The 17,391-nt window shown below is 54.4% G+C and overlaps 1 protein-coding gene across 1 annotated transcript in view; it reads left to right on the top strand.

Moving 5' to 3' along the window:
• NECTIN1 (nectin cell adhesion molecule 1) overlaps positions 1-17,047 on the top strand; it is a 65,471-nt gene extending 48,424 nt beyond the window's left edge. Inside the window, exons 2-6 of the mRNA XM_063093512.1 lie at positions 916-1,266; positions 1,800-2,102; positions 2,438-2,555; positions 3,878-4,029; positions 12,866-17,047. Of these exons, the coding sequence (XP_062949582.1) occupies positions 916-1,266; positions 1,800-2,102; positions 2,438-2,555; positions 3,878-4,029; positions 12,866-13,410 (1,469 nt within the window). The 3' untranslated portion in view covers positions 13,411-17,047. The remainder of the gene's footprint in view (positions 1-915; positions 1,267-1,799; positions 2,103-2,437; positions 2,556-3,877; positions 4,030-12,865) is intronic.
• Positions 17,048-17,391: the final 344 nt, after the last annotated feature.

Below are 17,391 nucleotides of genomic sequence, written 5' to 3'. Positions count from 1 at the left end.
GAAAGTATGGTTTGTGGAGATGTGTGGGAAAAAAGCAGATGACAAGGACATCGAGTGCAAGTTAAGGCATTTAGACTCGATCGTGAAGGCAACAGGGAGCCAGCAGAGGCCAGCCTCGTGCTGCGCCTATTTACTTCTGCCTGGCTGGGTAAGAGGGGCCGAGCCAGTGCGCCCCAAGGGACAGGAACTCAGGAGAAGACAGCGGGAGGGCCACCACCAGCCCTCACGTTCTTCCAGAGCTTCCTGCTTTCTGACGCACTTTCTCAGCCATTATACCATTTGGCTCCCCTGGCAACCCTGGGGGGTAGAGAGGACTGGATTATCTGCCCCATTTATCAGATGAGGGAACCGAGGCCCAGGAAGGTAAAGCTCCCAGGCCAGGGCTCAACTTGGAAAGCAGTGCGTTCGACCATCGTCAGAAATGACGGTGTGGACGTGTATTTACCAGCCAGAATGGTACTGATAATATGTCACTAAGTGAAAAAGCAGCTTGTGGAACAGCATGTACAGTAGGATTCTGATTTTTTTTAAAAAAATAGACCATTATGTAAATGTATATAGATACAGAGAGAAAAAGTAAAAAAAGATAGATCCCACAAGATTATCAGTGATATTTCTGAGTGGTGGGATTATGGGATGTTGTCATTTTCTTCTCAGTATTTTCAGTATTGCCCAGCCTGTTTTTATGAAATAATTAATATCTTTATAATCAGAATAAAAAGAATGACAGCTATAAAAGAAAAGACCACACCGAGGACAAGGGTTTGGATCCCCATACCAGCCAGTCGTAAGAATAAATAAATACATAAATAAATAAATGAGAAAAGAAGAAAGAAAAGTCCAGAGTGCAGGAAGTGTGTGGGTGGCCGGGCAAGCTGCGCCTGCGCTGACCGCTCTGCCCTCCCCCTCGTGCAGGCATGCACACCCAGGTGGTCCAGGTGAATGACTCCATGTATGGCTTCATCGGCACAGACGTGGTGCTCCACTGCAGCTTCGCCAACCCACTGCCCAGTGTGAAGATCACCCAGGTCACATGGCAAAAGGCCACCAATGGCTCCAAGCAGAACGTGGCCATCTACAACCCTGTCATGGGCGTCTCTGTGCTGACTCCTTACCGCGACCGTGTGGAATTCCTGCAGCGTTCCTTCACCGACGGCACCATTCGCCTCTCCCGCCTAGAGCTGAAGGACGAGGGCGTCTACATCTGCGAGTTCTCCACGTTCCCTACAGGCAATCGTGAGAGCCAGCTCAATCTCACTGTGTTGGGTAAGCCCCCTCCCATCTTGTGCAGAGGCCTTTGACCTGGGAGCTTGGCCATCCTTGGTGTGCCTCAGTGGCCCCAGATGTCCTCCTTGGGTAGGCAGGGCTGTCATAGTTTCAGGAGTGGTGCTTCCAGTCTCTTCTAGCCAGGCTGTCCCACAGTTCACTAGGGATTGGGGACAGGGGCTTAGCTGTGGACAGAGCAGAGGACCAGAATTCAGGTTGGAGCCCCACCTTGGGGCACTTTGTGGGTGGCCAGGAAGCAGGCCAGAGCATCAGTCACTACAGTAAGGACAGGAGCCGTTTAAGCTACTTGACTTGAACGTGCCAAGATTCCAAGAAGGCCTAAGCTTGCCACAACAGGATGCATATAAGTAGAACAGGGAGGCGATATATCAGAGGACCTTCCTACAAGGAGTTCTGGGAAGGGCTTTGGTGAAGCACAGCTGAGAGGCAGAGATGGCCAAGTGACCTCCTGGGCCCATGCATCTTGACAAGGCAGTAGAGCTGGTCCCATGACTCTCTCTGGTTCTCTGCAGCCAAACCCACCAACTGGATAGAGGGTACCCAAGCAGTGCTTCGAGCCAAGAAGGGACAGGATGACAAGGTCCTGGTGGCCACCTGCACCTCAGCCAATGGCAAGCCTCCTAGCGTGGTATCCTGGGAAACACGGCTAAAGGGCGAGGCGGAGTACCAGGAGATCCGGAACCCCAATGGCACAGTGACGGTCATCAGCCGTTACCGCCTGGTGCCCAGCCGGGAAGCCCACCAGCAGTCCCTGGCCTGCATCGTCAACTACCACATGGACCGCTTCAAGGAAAGCCTTACCCTCAATGTGCAGTGTGAGCCAGGGCCGGGTGCCGGGGTGGGCCTGCCCAGTGGACGCCACTGTCCCTTCCCACCTCCTCCCCGTCATTCCCTCCTGCTCTGCTTCCCATCTCTGTCACTCCTCCCTCCCTTCCTCTCCTCCCCCACCCCCTGTTCCTTCTGGGGGTGCTGTCCCCTCCCTCCTTGTTCCCCTTGCTGTTTCTGCTCCGGGCTCTGTGATCTTCACCCTCCTTCTCATTCTGCTGTTGCCTGTCACCTCTCTTTCCATCTGTCCCTATCTGAGGCTCCCTTGGGTTAAGTCCTGTTCCCCTGACCTCATCCTTTTCAAACACTACCCTTTGCTCCACAGACGAGCCCGAGGTGACCATTGAGGGGTTTGATGGCAACTGGTACCTGCAGCGGATGGACGTGAAGCTCACGTGCAAAGCTGATGCCAATCCCCCGGCCACCGAGTACCACTGGACCACGTAAGTGCTGCAGGGCTGCCTGGTCACCTTGGAAGATGACTTGCTGGATCACAGGGGCCCCACCAACCCCACCTCCAGGAGCTTTAGGCAGGGCTAGGCTCGGTTTTCTCAGTGAGAAGGAAGGATGTGAGAGACCCCTCACACACATAAACCTCCATTTGACAGGGTCAGGATCAGTGGGACAAACCATTCTGCAGAGGGGGCTTCCCTCGTGATCCCTTCCTCTCCCTAAGAAAGAACTTTGTCATTTTTCTTTGGTGACTCAGCCTAAGTCACTCCTATCCCAGCTCCCAGTATTTATTTTTATCGAGGTGTCCCCAGGGAAGCTGGCATTGTAGAGCATCCCAGATCTTTCTTTGCTCTTATTCCTTCTCTCCAGCACCCCCAGATTCTTGAGGAGGAGGCAGCAGTCAGCCAGAATGCCCGTGCTCATGCAGCAGCCGCCCCACGTCCCACCATCTAATTCTTGGCTGTATGACCTTTGGGCCTGGCCCTCAGAGGGTCCCGTCTCCCTTCCAGCCAGCTCTGATGGCCTGGGCCAAGGTTCTTCCCAGAGAAGAGCTGGATGAAACTTACAGAAAGACAGGGGAGTGCATGGGTGGAGCCAAGAAGAGGGTTGACATGGGCAGCCAGAAGACAGCGGCCCAGAATGAGTCTCTACCTCTTTTCCAGGAAGTAGAGGACATTGACGTGCTGTATCTATTATCCTCCACTTCCTGGAACAAAAAGTGCTTCTGAAGAAGGTCCCCAGTCCTCAGCAAACTCTCAGGACGCTCCCTTGTGACATTCCCAGCAAGAACATGAGACAGTGAAACCCAGTAATTCCTATCTCATCACCTAAGCAGTTTGTTAAAATACAGATTCACAGGCCTTCACCCCAGTGGTTCTGCTTCAGGAGATCTGGGTTAGGACCCAGGTGTCTGTATTAACCAGCTACCCAGGAGACCAAAGACCAACAATCAGCCACCATGAGCAGTAGAGAGAGCACTGCAGCAGGAGCCCAGAGATCTGACTAGAGTTCCCGATCTATTGCTTCCTAGCTGTGTTTCCTTGGCCTTGAACCTTAGGTTTTATCTCTTAAGTAGGACCAGTACCTCCCTGTCCTGCCTTTTCAGTGTTATGATCAAATATGAAATGCTGAATAATATAAAACTGCCAAATGCAAGAGATTATTAACATTGTTATTTTTCCTCCTTCCAAGACAGACCTACCACATGAACTCAGCGGAAGGGTTGGTGGGCTTGGAGCCAAGTGGGTGACACAGGGACAGCTTCTTGGGGCTGGAGAGTCATAACCCTACATGATGTCTCCAATTCCCACAGGCTGAATGGCTCTCTCCCCAAGGGCGTGGAGGCCCAGAACAGAACCCTCTTCTTCAAGGGACCCATCAACTATAGCCTGGCAGGGACCTATGTCTGTGAAGCCACCAACCCCATCGGCACCCGCTCAGGCCAAGTGGAGGTCAATATCACAGGTAGGAAGCTACGTCCTCCCTTGCCTCTCCCCACCCAGGATTTCCTCCACCATCTACGTCTCCCACCTTTGGGTTGTGTCATTGCAGGAAGTTTATGTCTCCTTTTCCTGCTTCTTTGGTTCTCTCTTGAGCTCTGGCCATTGGCCTTGCTTTGCTTTTCTCCTTCCTTCATTTAAGGTATGTGCACAGTCAGGGGGTGATCCCCAGTCAGCGAGGGTTGGGGGGTATGGTTCACAGCAATGCTGTTTTGGGCAGGTAGAGCCTGCCCATGAATCTGCCAGCAGAACATGCCATGGGATGCTGGCTTGGCGGGGGGACAAAGGGGGATATGGGGGTTTGCAGGGGGAGCTCATCTCCTCTAAGCTGTGCACCTTCAGTTGAGGAAACCCTCACGGGCCTACAGGTGAAGCTTACGTCAGGCAGGGAGACTGGAGAGAAAGCGAGGTTGTAGCCCAAAGCCATGGTTGTTTGCGTGCCCTGCAACTGAATTGCTGTTTTCCCTGCAACTCTCTCTGTCAGTGCAGATGAGAGGGCCCAGCCACTTTATCTTTAGGTGCTAAAAAGAGAACAAGGGCTACGACGTGCTGAGGAGAAACAGCCTCTGGGACATGAAAGAGCCTGGGCTTGATCTCAGGTAGCTGTGACCCCGGACAAGCCCTCATCTATAAAATGAGGAAACTGTGGCCTGCCGTAAAGGGTTGTTGTCAGGATTATGCTTAATGTAGGTCAAGGACCTAGCGTAGATCAATCTGTCAATAAATGGCCAATGCTCTGTCATTATCATGACCTCCATCATTATCGTTCTTATTAATGGAAGCATCAAAACAAGTCAATAGAGGGGTAAATTACCATCACAACTTCACAAGAGGGAGTGTCTTTAACACTGTTCCTGAGCTAGTTGCAGAGTGAGAAAGTGACAAAAAGAACCTCCTAGAACAGTAAGTGGCATCATGCTGCTGCCGAGACAGACAGGAAGTTATGAGCTCAGGAGGTGACCTCAGGGATACAGGAAACTGGGCGGTGATTACTACACTCCAGGCATGGGGTTTGGGGAAGCCCTGAGGATTCATCAGCCCTGAGCCTGTGTCTCAGGAGTGGGAGACTTCGTTTGTGGGTAGATTCAAAGCCCAGCTGCAGAAGGAGCAGCCAGAGCTGTCCAGGGGCTACACCCCCTGTCCTCAGGGCACCTCTGTCACTTTTCTCGCCTGGGGCGGGAGGGCGGGGTCACTCACTGTCTTCTTCAGCTCCACGCCCTTGGCTCTCAGACTGGTTAGGGGAGTACAAATGTCAGGGTTGGAGCCTGGGGAAAGCTGAGGCAGCCCCTCCCCCAGGCTAGGGTTTGGGGGTTTTCACAGATTGGCAAGCGTAAGGGAGGGCCAGAGTCACACATGTCTCTCCTCCTGGAGAAAGTCCGAGCAAAGCTCAAAGACCCTCACAGACACTGAGATCTGGTGGGACCAGCAAGTCATGTCCCCTGAGGAGTGGTCATAGGGAGTGTGACGTGACCACCACTCAGGGAGACAGTGTCATCTGACGAACAGCACAGACCTGGCCTGTGTTCATGTGCTGTCTCTTCCCAGCTATGTGACCTTCAACAGGTTCCTTACCTCTTTGAGCCTCAGTCTTCTATGACCATGCAGTGCCCCTGCACAGTGACACCTTCCCCCAATGGTGGGTCACCAACATGGTGGTGTGAGCTGGAGGGCAGGTGGGCCAGGGCCATACAGGGTTCCAACTGGAAGAGAAGGTCACAACGTGACTACTGTTGGCATCCAGTTAGGTAGAACCAGGGAAGCATGATGCTCACCAAATCACGGATAGGCCCAGGAGCTGTTTGTCTGGCCCTCTTGCGAGAGGGTCTCTCAGCCCCCTCTGGAGGACTCAGCCAGGAGGCCTGCACCTTTTCAGAACTATTTATTCTTATGCTCTTGGTCAGTTTCCAAGCAGCAGCCAACCTCGCCACCCTTCCTCCCACATCAGCCAGTGCCTGCCTCATTCTCTGGGGGACCCATCCCGCGGGTCATAGCCATGCCCTGTGCTCCAAGCCCCACTGGTCTGGAAGGAATGCATGGGTGAGAGGGATAAGTGGAAATTTAATTTTTCATTCTGGCCATCCATTCGGGTTAATAGCCTTGCCCTGGGCACATCTGGAGAGGGAAATGAAGAACAGCAAGGGCGGGGCAGGAGGTGTGTACGGAGGAGTCACTTTGGCACAGGCTTCTTGGGGCCCCAGATCCCAGAGGAGGTGGCACTGAGTGGTTCTTGCAAGGATGGGCGAGTGAGCAGAGATGGAGGGTCAGGGTGTCCAGGCAGGGGCAGTCTGTGGGAGGAGAGTGGCTGGAGCAAGTAGGCAGGGATGGAAGGAGTGGGGCTTTCTCTGCAGTGGCCATGGGGAGCCTCTCAATGGCTCTCAGCAGAGAAGCAGCATGGTGAGGCGTGCGGGTTAGACTGAGCATTCAGGAGGCTGCGTGGATGGCACCGGGACACAAGTTGGGGGCTGTCATGGTGAGTCCCTAGTGGGAAACAACAGGCCCAGGCTGTGGCCATGGGGATGAGGAAACAGAGGAGGCAATCTCAGTGGAATTTGTGTATATATTTCCATGGGGCCCAGGCCCTCAGAGGAGCCTACTTCAAAGGACTTTATGCTGAGCAGCAATTTCATGAGGTTGGCCCCAACATCACAAAATACACAGTGGACCTCCCCCTCCCTTCTCCCCCTGGTGGTATGTTCAAGATGGGGAGGGGACCAGGGTGTGGCCTTGACCAGACTGAAGAGACCAAGCGAGGCAGCATCTATCCCTGGGGTGTCAGGAGGAGAGTGGCCATGCCTCTCTGGCTGGGACCCAGCCTCTTGCCACTCCTCAGAGCAGGGAGGCAACTAGGGTGTAGGGTGTCTCTCCAACCCTCATTCCAGCGAAGTCGGCACATCCCTAGGGGGTGAAAGTAACAGGGTCTTCCATCAGGCGGGAAGTTCTTCAGACCAAGGGTGGTGGGCCTTCAAGGCCAGTGTCCGTTTGGAAGGGGGGGTGTGAGCCTATGAGTGTGTCTGCCCAGATGTGAGTATGGGTATGTGCCTCTCTCTGTGAGTGTGTAAATGTGAACGGGTGTAAGCAGTCAAGCAACTGTCTGCACGCTGAGTGCACAACTGGGAGCCCATGGCCATGTGTGGGTAAATGTGCCTTTCTCCAGGCCAGCAAATGGCAGTGTGTCGGGAGTCTGAGAAGGCAGCTGCGTCCATGCCTCTGGGAGGGTTCAGTTCTCCTCCAGCTTGCCGAGGCCCTGCCTGATGGTCTGACACAATGCACAGCTGCTGCAGCTGCAGGACAGAAGGCTTCCCAGAGTTTGACCCCAGGCCTCCCACGCTCCCTGAGCCAGCCGCACTGCATGCTGGGAGGTGTAGTTTCCCAGCCTAATCTGAGGCTGGAGCATTTCCTGCCTGAGGAAGCGCCAGGCATCGGCTTTGGAAGCAAGCCCAAACATTATCTTTGACCCCAAACCTCCTCCAGATCCTGGATCTAGACTATAAATCCTAACCGTTCTCTCCACCTCAGATTCACAAAACCCCCACCCAAGCCCTCCTCCTCAGTCAGGGAGCCAGGGCTACAAAGGAATGCAGAGCCCCCAGTGCCCCGAGGACCAGGCCAGCCAGGGATGCCAGAGGGGAGGCTGCAGCCCTTCAGGAATGGAGCCAAGCTGCCCCCTTTATCAGAGGATGTAAGGGAGGCCGGCTGGGCCCCACCAGCGAGCACAAATGACCCCACTGCTGGCTGTCCCCTCTCCTCCCAGCTGCGGCCCTTGTGGCTTTGCTCCTGGCACAGAGACAGGAGCTCCTGGCTGAATGTGACAGCTGGAGGGACAGAGGGGGAGGGAGAGGATGCTCCACTCCACACCAGACAGCCCCACTGCTTGTAAATGAGTCTGGTCCCCACACCCTCTCCTTTCTTCTGCCCCCTTGCTTGGCACCTTCACTCTGAAGTATGCAGTGCTGGAAGGTCATCTTAGCCATTGTTCTGCCTCTACACAGGCCTGGCCCTAAGTTCCCTTGGTCCCAGAAGATCCCCAGGGAAGAGTAAACCTCCTTAGGACTTGGGGGGCAGGGAGCTAACAGAGGGCCTGGAGGGGAAAGAAACCCAATATGATCTGGCTCAAGCCACCATTCTATACCTCCTGTTCCCTGTTCCAGTGAAATGAGTTCTCCTGTGTGCCCCCTGCCTGGTTTGACTGTTTCTTGAATACTTGCTCTACCTAGAGCAAGGCTCACCTCTAAGATATAGCCTTGCCATTATAGAATTCATTCTTTCATTCAACAAATATTTCTTGAACTTTGGCCACATGCCAGGCAATCTAGATGCTTGGGATATGTCAATGAGCAAAACAGACAAAGTTCCTGTCCTTGTGGCACTTACATTTTAACACAGGAGGACAGACAACAAACAATAGATAAAATACATTTTAAAAACCATGTAGTCATTTTAAAGGTAGAATGGAGAAAAGAAGAGCAGGGTATGGGGGATCACAAGTGCTGGGAGGTGGGGAGCTTATAGACTGCAATTTTAAATAGGGTAAGTGTAGTCAGGAAAGGTCTCGATGACAAGGTGATGTTGAGCCAGGCCCTGAAGGAGTGGACTGTGGGACCCCTGGGGAAGAGCCTCCCGGGGTGTGGAGTGGCCAGTACAAAGGCCCTGAGTGTGCCTGGAGTGGAGCAAGCCTGAAGGAAAGCAGGAAGACATGGCATCAGAGGTTGGGCAGGGCATTGGTCGTGTGGAACATTTTTAACTCTGCAGATTTGGGCTTTTACTGTGAGTGAAACAGGGAGAGTCATTGGAAGGCTCTGAGCAGAGAAGTGATGTGTTGTGACTTACACTTTAACAGGATCTATCTGGCTGCTGTGCTGAAAACAGAGGTAAAGGGTGAAACCAGGAAAGCAGTCAGGTGTCTACTGTAATAAATAATCCAGGTGAGAGATGGTGTCTTGGATCAGGGTTGTAGTGACAGAGATGGCGAGAAGTGGTCAAGTTCTAGGTTTATTCTGAATTATAATTTTCAAACTAGTTTGGGACACCAATCATTCTCATGAAACTGATAATATAGTAAACGCTGCTATACTGTGATTAATGGGGTCCAAAAAATTCAACCTAGTAAAGTAAAAATGTAGGAGAACTTTATTTGTCATTGGGTCTCTGCTATGGAAGAAAGCACAAAAGTAACTATAGGGTACCTTACATGGTACACAATTGCAACACACTGAAATGAGTCAATCCTAAAGTATCATTAGGCTGCCACTTCTTCAACCTTCTCTCCTTGTTCCTACAGAATAGAAGAACTTTAGCCATTTGAAAGTTGGCAGAAGAACCAGAGCCAATCATGGCAAATCCTAATTTGCATTTATTTGCTATGTGTACAGGCTTTACTATACTGAGTCAGTATGTGATTCATGGAATGGGCTTAGCCATTTTTGAAACCAAAATGAGAGGCGCAGACAAAGATCAGTGTGAGCTGAGAAGAGAAGGTTGCGTGACAGAGGAATCTTGAAGAACTGCAGTAGGCAGGGAGAGCAGCTGAGGAAAGGCATTCCTGGCAGGGTGAGCAGCGAGAGCAAATCAAAGATAACTTGGATAACAAGGACAGCAAGGAAGGCGAGCTAGCCAAACGCACAGGAAAGTGGCAAGGCAGAAGCTTTGCAGGCCAGACTACATGGGCCAACATGCAGCAGGGGAGTCGTTGCTGGCCTTTGAGAAAGGGAGTGATCATGTCTACATAGTGGAAATTAACCTGGTGACTGCAGATGGGGTGACTCTCATGGAACAGAGACCAAATGAAGGTGGGAGATTCAGGAACCTACTACAACAGTAAAACCTGGCATCAAGTGATAGGCATTGAATAGGAAGAGTCAAGGATGAATGAGATTCTGAGCTGGAAGAGTGGATGAATGGTGGTGGCAGTGGAGGAACTGGGGGTGTCGTGTGGAATGGAGAGAATTTGGAGGGAGGGTGGAAAGCCGGGTTGGAACAGATGGGTTTTGAGGTGATGGTAAGGATTCCAAACGAGGATGTGCTTGAGGGCAGTTTTTCAAATGTGTACCCCTAAATATGAGTCCTGTGAGATGGTCCTGGGAGCAAGCGGGGTGGGGTTCATGCTCCAGTAACTTGGGAAACCCCGCATCCTATACGTTCCTCTTATAGTTCACAGTGTGCATGAGAAGGCGCAGGGCTCTGATGTTTGTCTAAGCCAACGTATCCCAAAGTGTTTGACTACAGTATATTTGCTCACCCTCTGAGCTGGTGGTTTGAGGTTCCATGGACCACAGTTTGGGAAATGCTGTCCGAGAGGCCTTGGGAGATAAAGTCCCAGAGTTGGGTGAGAGCTGTGTGCCTGAAATGGTTTGGAAAGCCAGAAGGACAAAAGTAACTCATGAAACTGAGACCGGGGCTGTCACTAGGAAAGAAAGTAGATTGAGGGCTGAGGGTACAAGGACGGAGCCTGCAGTGAGACACTGGAGCAGAGACAAAGCCCGGCTCTCCAGCCAGAGACAGAACACTCAGAGAGGAAAGCCAGGGATCAAGGAATCCTTGTGTTCGAAGGCAAGGGAAATAATGCAGGGAAAAAAGGCAGGTCCCTCCATCTGGATGCCTTTTTTATTCTCTTGGCCTCTCCAAGTCCTTGCCATCCTTCAAGGCTGGACAAAGACCAGCCTCCTCCAAGATGCCTTTTCTAACTGCAAGCCATAGTGCCCTCTTCCCCTGCACTCCTGAGCACTTCACTGCCAAGTCCCTTCACAGCTGCATGCTGCTATGTCTCTTAAGAGTGTCATGCAGTTCCCCAGCGAGGCTGAGTTTCTTGTTTCCTGCATCTAGCAAGATAGATGCTCAGTACATGTTTACTGACTGGAGGGTGGATGAAGAGCTGCAGACATATGTAGAGAAGAGAAATTATTCAGATCTGGATGAGAACTGGACAGGTAAGGACTGGGTTCCTCTCAGCTGCCTGTGGAAATCCCATCTCATGGGGCGCAGGTGTGGGGCCCTTTTAAGGACAGTAAACAGATGGGACTTGGTGAGCCAGGAGAAGCTTGAGGTTCCAGGGAAGGTGTTCTGGAGATAGGCAGTCCAGACAAATAGTCAGTAAATATTTACTGGGCAGCTACTTGGTGACTTGCACTGAGGACAAGTGGGGAGCCGAGTCCTTGGCAGTCGTGCTTCTCTACCATCTCCTGCACGTTAGGGTCTGGGTGCAGAAGCACCTGGGTAGTCCCAGCTCCACCATGTAACCTTGGGCACACAGGCTCCTCTTCTCTGGGCCCCCGTGTTTTCACTAGCCCTTCCAGCCTGAACTCCAGGAAGTCCTTTCCGCTTCTCTAGAATCCTTGCCCTGCCCCTGCCTGCTTCAGACAGCACCACACACACTCACCTGGGAGGAGGAAATGGGCTCCCACAGGGAGCTGAATCAGGAAGGGAGCTGGCAACAACAGACTCCCAATGCTGGGACATGTCCCCAAACCCACCCCTGACCCTGCTGGCCTGAAAAGAGCAGGGCCAGAGCAGCCGAGGGAGGTCAGCCCTCTTGGCTTGCCCTGAACCCACACCCCAGCTCCTCCTGACCAAGGCCAGCCGTGGTCTCCGGTGCCACCCTGTGGTGGTGCTGGGAACCACCTCCCTTAGAGGTCCCTGGGACCTCTTTGACCACTGGCATGACCCTGGCTTCACCCACTCTCCCAGGCCCTGTAAGAAAAGGGAAAGGGCAGCATTGCCCAGAGCAGAACAGCACTGTGGCCAGCCCCACTGGCACAGAAGTCATCTACCCAGCCTCCTCTCCTGTCCCACCTGCTTTCTTTCTCTCCTTTTCACCTCTCCTGCCTTCTTGTGTCAATTCTGCTCTCAGTTGTGTACATATCTGTGCACAGACATCCATCACGCCAGCACAGGCATGTGGGCCCTCCCCCAGGTATGTGCTTCCCGAGTCGCGGGCTTGCCCATGATGACAAGAGTGTGTGCCCATGCACACGCTCTCTTGTGTGTCCTTGTCGCCTTTGCTACACAGACGCACTTTCATGCCCCCTCTCTGCCCAGCCCTGCATGTGCCTGAGCCCTGCATGCTGCGTACATTATGCTTAGAGCCCAGGCTAGCAGCACTGCCGGGCCTCCACTTTGCCATGCAGGGCCAGACCACAGCCAACAGCCACAGCCCTGGTTTCTGGCACCTTAGCAGCTGATTGGCACTCATGGGACATCTACTGGGCCAGAACCTGGGAACCTGTTTTCCCTGTACCCTGGGGGCAGACAAAATCAGGCATCTTGGAAGCCAAAGCAATGGTGTTGGGGCATAGTAGCCACTAGATGTTGGGCAGAGGGGCACTGGTGACATTTGCACAGACTTTACATGCAAGAGAAACAATGTGGCATCATTGGCTGGGTGGCTAAGCCTCGTGTCTTCGTGTATTGAATGGACATGAATAGCATACCTGCTTCACAGGGTTGTGACCATGAATGGCATCTACTGGACACAGTGCCAAGGGTGGAGCTGGCACATGTGTCTCTGTGCACCACGAATGGGGGTTGGGCGGGTTGGCAGCAGGTCTAGAGACAGGACAGAAGGCCTAGTGCTGTGGGTGCTGTCTCCTGCCTCTCTCTCCTCTCGCCTGCCTCTTGCTCCAGCTGCCATTCTGAGGCACAGTTGGGCTCCAGGAGGGGTGGGTGCCCAACAGCCTCTGGAACTTGGGGTGCAGACAGCCTGTCCTTCCCGGCCTCTTCCTCCCCTGCCTCCTGCCTCCCTCCCCCCCCCCCGCCCACACCCCAGGAGCACACGCTGACTGTCCCCTCCATCTCTTTTCCTCACCCAGAATTCCCCTACACCCCGTCTCCTCCCGAGCATGGGCGGCGCGCCGGGCCGGTGCCCACGGCCATCATTGGGGGCGTGGCGGGGAGTGTCCTGCTCGTGCTGATTGTGGTCGGCGGGATCGTGATGGCCCTGCGCCGGCGCCGGCACACCTTCAAGGGGGACTACAGCACCAAGAAGCACGTGTACGGCAACGGCTACAGCAAGGCAGGCATCCCCCAGCACCACCCGCCCATGGCACAGAACCTGCAGTACCCCGACGACTCAGACGACGAGAAGAAGGCTGGCCCGCTGGGTGGGAGCAGCTACGAGGAGGAAGAGGAGGAAGAGGGCGGTGGGGGCGAGCGCAAGGTGGGCGGCCCCCACCCCAAATATGACGAGGACGCCAAACGGCCCTACTTCACAGTGGATGAGGCAGAAGCCCGTCAGGATGGCTACAGGGACCGGACTCTGGGCTACCAGTACGACCCTGAGCAGCTGGACTTGGCTGAGAACATGGTTTCTCAGAACGACGGGTCTTTCATTTCCAAGAAGGAGTGGTATGTGTAGTCCCCCTTCCAGAGCCTCTGTCTGTGCCCACTTCTCCCCAGCCCCTACCCGCACGCCCCCTGCCTGCCCCCCACCACCCACTCCTCCAGGAGTGCAGCAGACTCGCCCAGCTGCCCAAAGCCAGCCCCAAACTCCTGGGGAGCCGGGGGAGCTCAGGGCAGACACGACTTGGCTTCGTTTTTTATCTCCTCCCTCCCCCCAGCCCTTCCCCATGGTGTTGTGTTCGACTGTGGCTTTAGTGTTGCTGTATCTTCCCCTTTCCAGCCCCACCCGCCTGCCCTCTGTGTAGGGAGCCCTGTTCTTGTCTTGTGTACCTGGGCATCCCTCCAGGGTTTGGGGAGCCAGACCTCCCCCGCCCCCCAACACTGGAATTTCTTTGTATTCTCTTCTTCGGGGGTGGGGGGCTTCAGGGGCTCCAAGAGGAAAAGCCCCAGCCCACCCCCAGATGCTGCTCCTCTTCCCAGGGAGAGAGAACCCAGTGCCCCCCACCATAAGCTGACGCAGCCGGGAGTTTAGACCCCTGGTCTATACAGCCCATGTACCCAGGAGGCAGGGGGAGGGCTGTGGCTTCTCCAAAGTACCCCAGAGGGTCTTATTTGTTCAGTGGGGCCTTGGGCAGTGTGTTCCTGGTGAGGTTGGGTTTACATTTTTTTTCCTCATTAGCCTGCAGAGAGTCAAGTTGGCCCAGCTCTGGTTTGTCGCTTCTCTTTACCCGTAGTCTATTCCCACACAGTGGGGCTCCAAGTGGACTCTGGCTCCTGCTTTCCGTATGCCTCTGCCAACATATCCACACACAAGCACATGCACACACACAGCTCGTGTCTCCCCCTCCTCTCCCGGGGTCCTGTGCCCTCCCAGGCTGGACACTGCCTGAGGCCCGCCCCTCTTTCTCCACCTCTTCCCCCTTCCCAGTTGAGGATGGGAACAGCTGAGACCAGGCCCCCCTGGTGCCTCCACCCAAGGTTCTCGGGGTGGCCCCCAAACGGCTTCTTACAGTACAGAAGTTTCTCAGATTTCTCCCTTATCTGTCAAGAGCCACAAGTGCTTGATTCTCTTGGAAAGTCAGGCCTGGAATCCCAGAAGGGAATTACCTCCAGGAATTAGAGGCAAAGTATCTATGTGAAGAAGGAAGCCCTTGTGGGAGATGGTCTGCAAACAGGAGTATGGATAACGCCTCACACACGAGGCCAGTGCAGGTGTCTGGAGCAGCCAGGGAACCTCCACTTGCCCACTCTCCACCCCCTGCTGGCCCTGCTCGCCATTCTGAGATGAGGAGAGGACCTTGGAGAAGCCCTCTCTTTGAGTGCAGATTTCCTCCTTGAATGGGACTCTGGTTCCTGTCAGCCACCCAAGACTGGTCTTCCCACATATATCATGGAGAAAGATCACTCCCGGCCTCTCTGTCCCCCAGCTCAAAGTGCCTCAGTTCCTCCATCAGCCCCCCAGCTCCCCCCCAGCACTCTAAACGGTCATGCCCATGGGAAAGACCCTGGGATGGGAGAGGCAGGCTCCGAGGGCCCTCATGCCCGCCCATTAGGATTCTAGTTGGCCCAGGGTGTCAGGGGCTCGTAGGATGGCAAGTGTTGGGAGGGGGACAGACCACTGTGTGCCCCACGGGCACTGACCTACCCTGCCATAGGCTTCTTAAGGGAGCCCCCCCAGCTCCCCACCCTACTCCGCTCCCTGGTGCTGCTATTGAACCCCCCCCCCCATCCAGCTCCATCTCTGCCCTGGCCACCCTGGGCCCACCTGCTGGGCCACCCTTGCCCGGTCCTCACTGCCCTAGCCCCAGCCCAGGCCGCCCAGTAGCCACGTAGCAGAAGTCTGAAGCCATGCCAGCCCTGGGGCAGCTCTCCCCTCTTGGCATTTGGGGTACTGGATGGGGTGGAGTTAGGGGAGAAAGGTCTAGGGACTTTCTAGCCACAGGGCAGAGGGAGGTGGAGGAGCTGGGCTGCTTCTCCCAGCAGTATTAGTGTCCCTCTAGGGTTGGGGACCTTTTCCATGTTATATCACTACCCCATCCCATCTCACGCCACTGGCCCCTTGGCCCCCTTTCTCCCCCAGGCAGCAGGCAGTCCCAGGGGCCTGCATGATAGAGGCATTACCTGTCTCCTTGAAACCACAAGACTGAAAGTACTCCTCCTCCTGCGTCTCCCTTATCCTGCACTGCCACCCCCTGTTCCTCATTCTGTGGTGGACTTAGGAGGCTCCAGGCCCAGCCAAAGCACTGAGTCCTCCTTAAGACACCTCCACGCCCTCCCTTCAGGCAAAGCACAAATTATGGGATCCATGTCGCGTGGGCCATGTAGGAGGTTCCTGCCTTACCAGGAGCCCAGCAGCAGCATATCAGCTGGGGCAGCTGCTATCCTGGGCTGAGGGTGGGGATGAGGCAGGGACTACACTTGGCCTGGGAGACGGGGTTTTCTGTGCCCCGAGTCCATGGGAAGGTGGGCACTGCTGTTGGGCCCACAGACACAACCAGCTGGCACAGGGGAGGTCTGGTCCAGCAGAGAGATGAGGACATTTTGCTTCTCCTTATGCCCCCAGTGTGAGCTGAGCTTCTGCTTTGCCATAAATGAAAAAAACTTGGTATTAATGATGCCAAGGCCTCCCCAGTTGTCCTCCTGCCTCCTGTTGCCCTCCCTGTCGTTGCCTCACCACCGACCCCCGCCTGCTCCACCTTTCCTCGTATTTCCATACAGATTTTGATATTGCTCTAATGTGTAACAGAATCATCCGATTCCCCTTTTATCAGAAGGATCTGAACAGCAGCCGCACAGAATAGGTGAATGCAAGTGCGGTACACGTGAACACGGTGGGCACGCACACCTCCAACACACCCAAGCACAGGTGCATGTGTGTGCACACACATGCAGCACACACGCAGCCAGATGGACACTCAGCACAGACACAGCAGAGGAATGTGTTTCTGCTGAAAGCCCTTAAGGAGAAACGGTTTCCCAGTGCTCGGGCTGTAAGAGACATTCACAGGGGCCCTGTTTCCTGGGCACATGCCCAAGTCACTGGTGCGATAATTTTTCTGCCATCCTCAAAGACCCGGGAATTGTGTTAGGTGAGTGTGGACAGCTCACCTGAGCCAAGCAGACACAGGAGTCCCCTCTCCTGGGAGGAGGGGAGTGCTTCCAGGCCTCTGGGGGTCCTGACAGGGACCGCCAAAGCCTGACTGCCAAAAGAAACCCTCTCCTAGTGAGGGACAGGTGGGTCCCCCCAAGCCCCTACACCCACAGGTAGACCTCACAAACTGCCCTGTGCCTGGGCACCCGGGAAGCAGCCCCTCTGCCGGGGTCCAGGCATGGGGGGTTCTGCTGCTCTTCTGATCCCTGCTGTGAGGATGGGATTATTGGCCGAACAAATTGGCTTCCTTTTTTGTATAAACGGAAACAATCCAGGAGAAGCTGCCACCCTCACTCTGTAACACGCTACTTTGCTCCAGTTTCTCCATCGTCCTTTTCGCCTTTGGTCCTGGGGACAGCCCAGCAGATTCTCCTGGTTCTGACCCAGGGGGTGTCCGCATCACCCCCTTTTACTTGTATTAAAAAAAAAAAAATGATGGGTTGAAAAATGTACTGAGGAAAAAAAATGTACTTTTTTATAAATAAAGTTTAAAACAAATCCATTTGCTTTGGATCACTCCCCTCATTTCCCTGCTGTGGGGGTGGGAACGGGGTAAAGCTGGAGAGGGTGGCACAGAAGGATAGTGAAGGACGGAGCCCCTGCCCCTGTGCTCCTATCAGAGGTCTCTGACAGGAAGGCAGTCTCCAAGGAACCCCACCCGCCGCTGGCTTGCAGGAGCCCCCAGGAGAAAGTGCACAGGCTCCATGGAACCATCTTCCCCACAAGTGGAAAGACCATGGACCCTTCACACAGGAAGGGCGCAGCCTCTGCAGACACAGGATGGAGTCCTTCAAGGAAGTGAGGCCCAGGAAGGCCAGGGGACACAGCAAAGAGCCCAGGACTAGC

The sequence above is a fragment of the Cynocephalus volans genome, chromosome 4 (assembly GCF_027409185.1).
Source record: "Cynocephalus volans isolate mCynVol1 chromosome 4, mCynVol1.pri, whole genome shotgun sequence".
Lineage (NCBI taxonomy): Eukaryota > Metazoa > Chordata > Mammalia > Dermoptera > Cynocephalidae > Cynocephalus > Cynocephalus volans.
The sequence above is the reverse complement of the archived record's forward strand: the minus strand, read 5'-3'. Positions and strand labels throughout refer to the sequence as shown.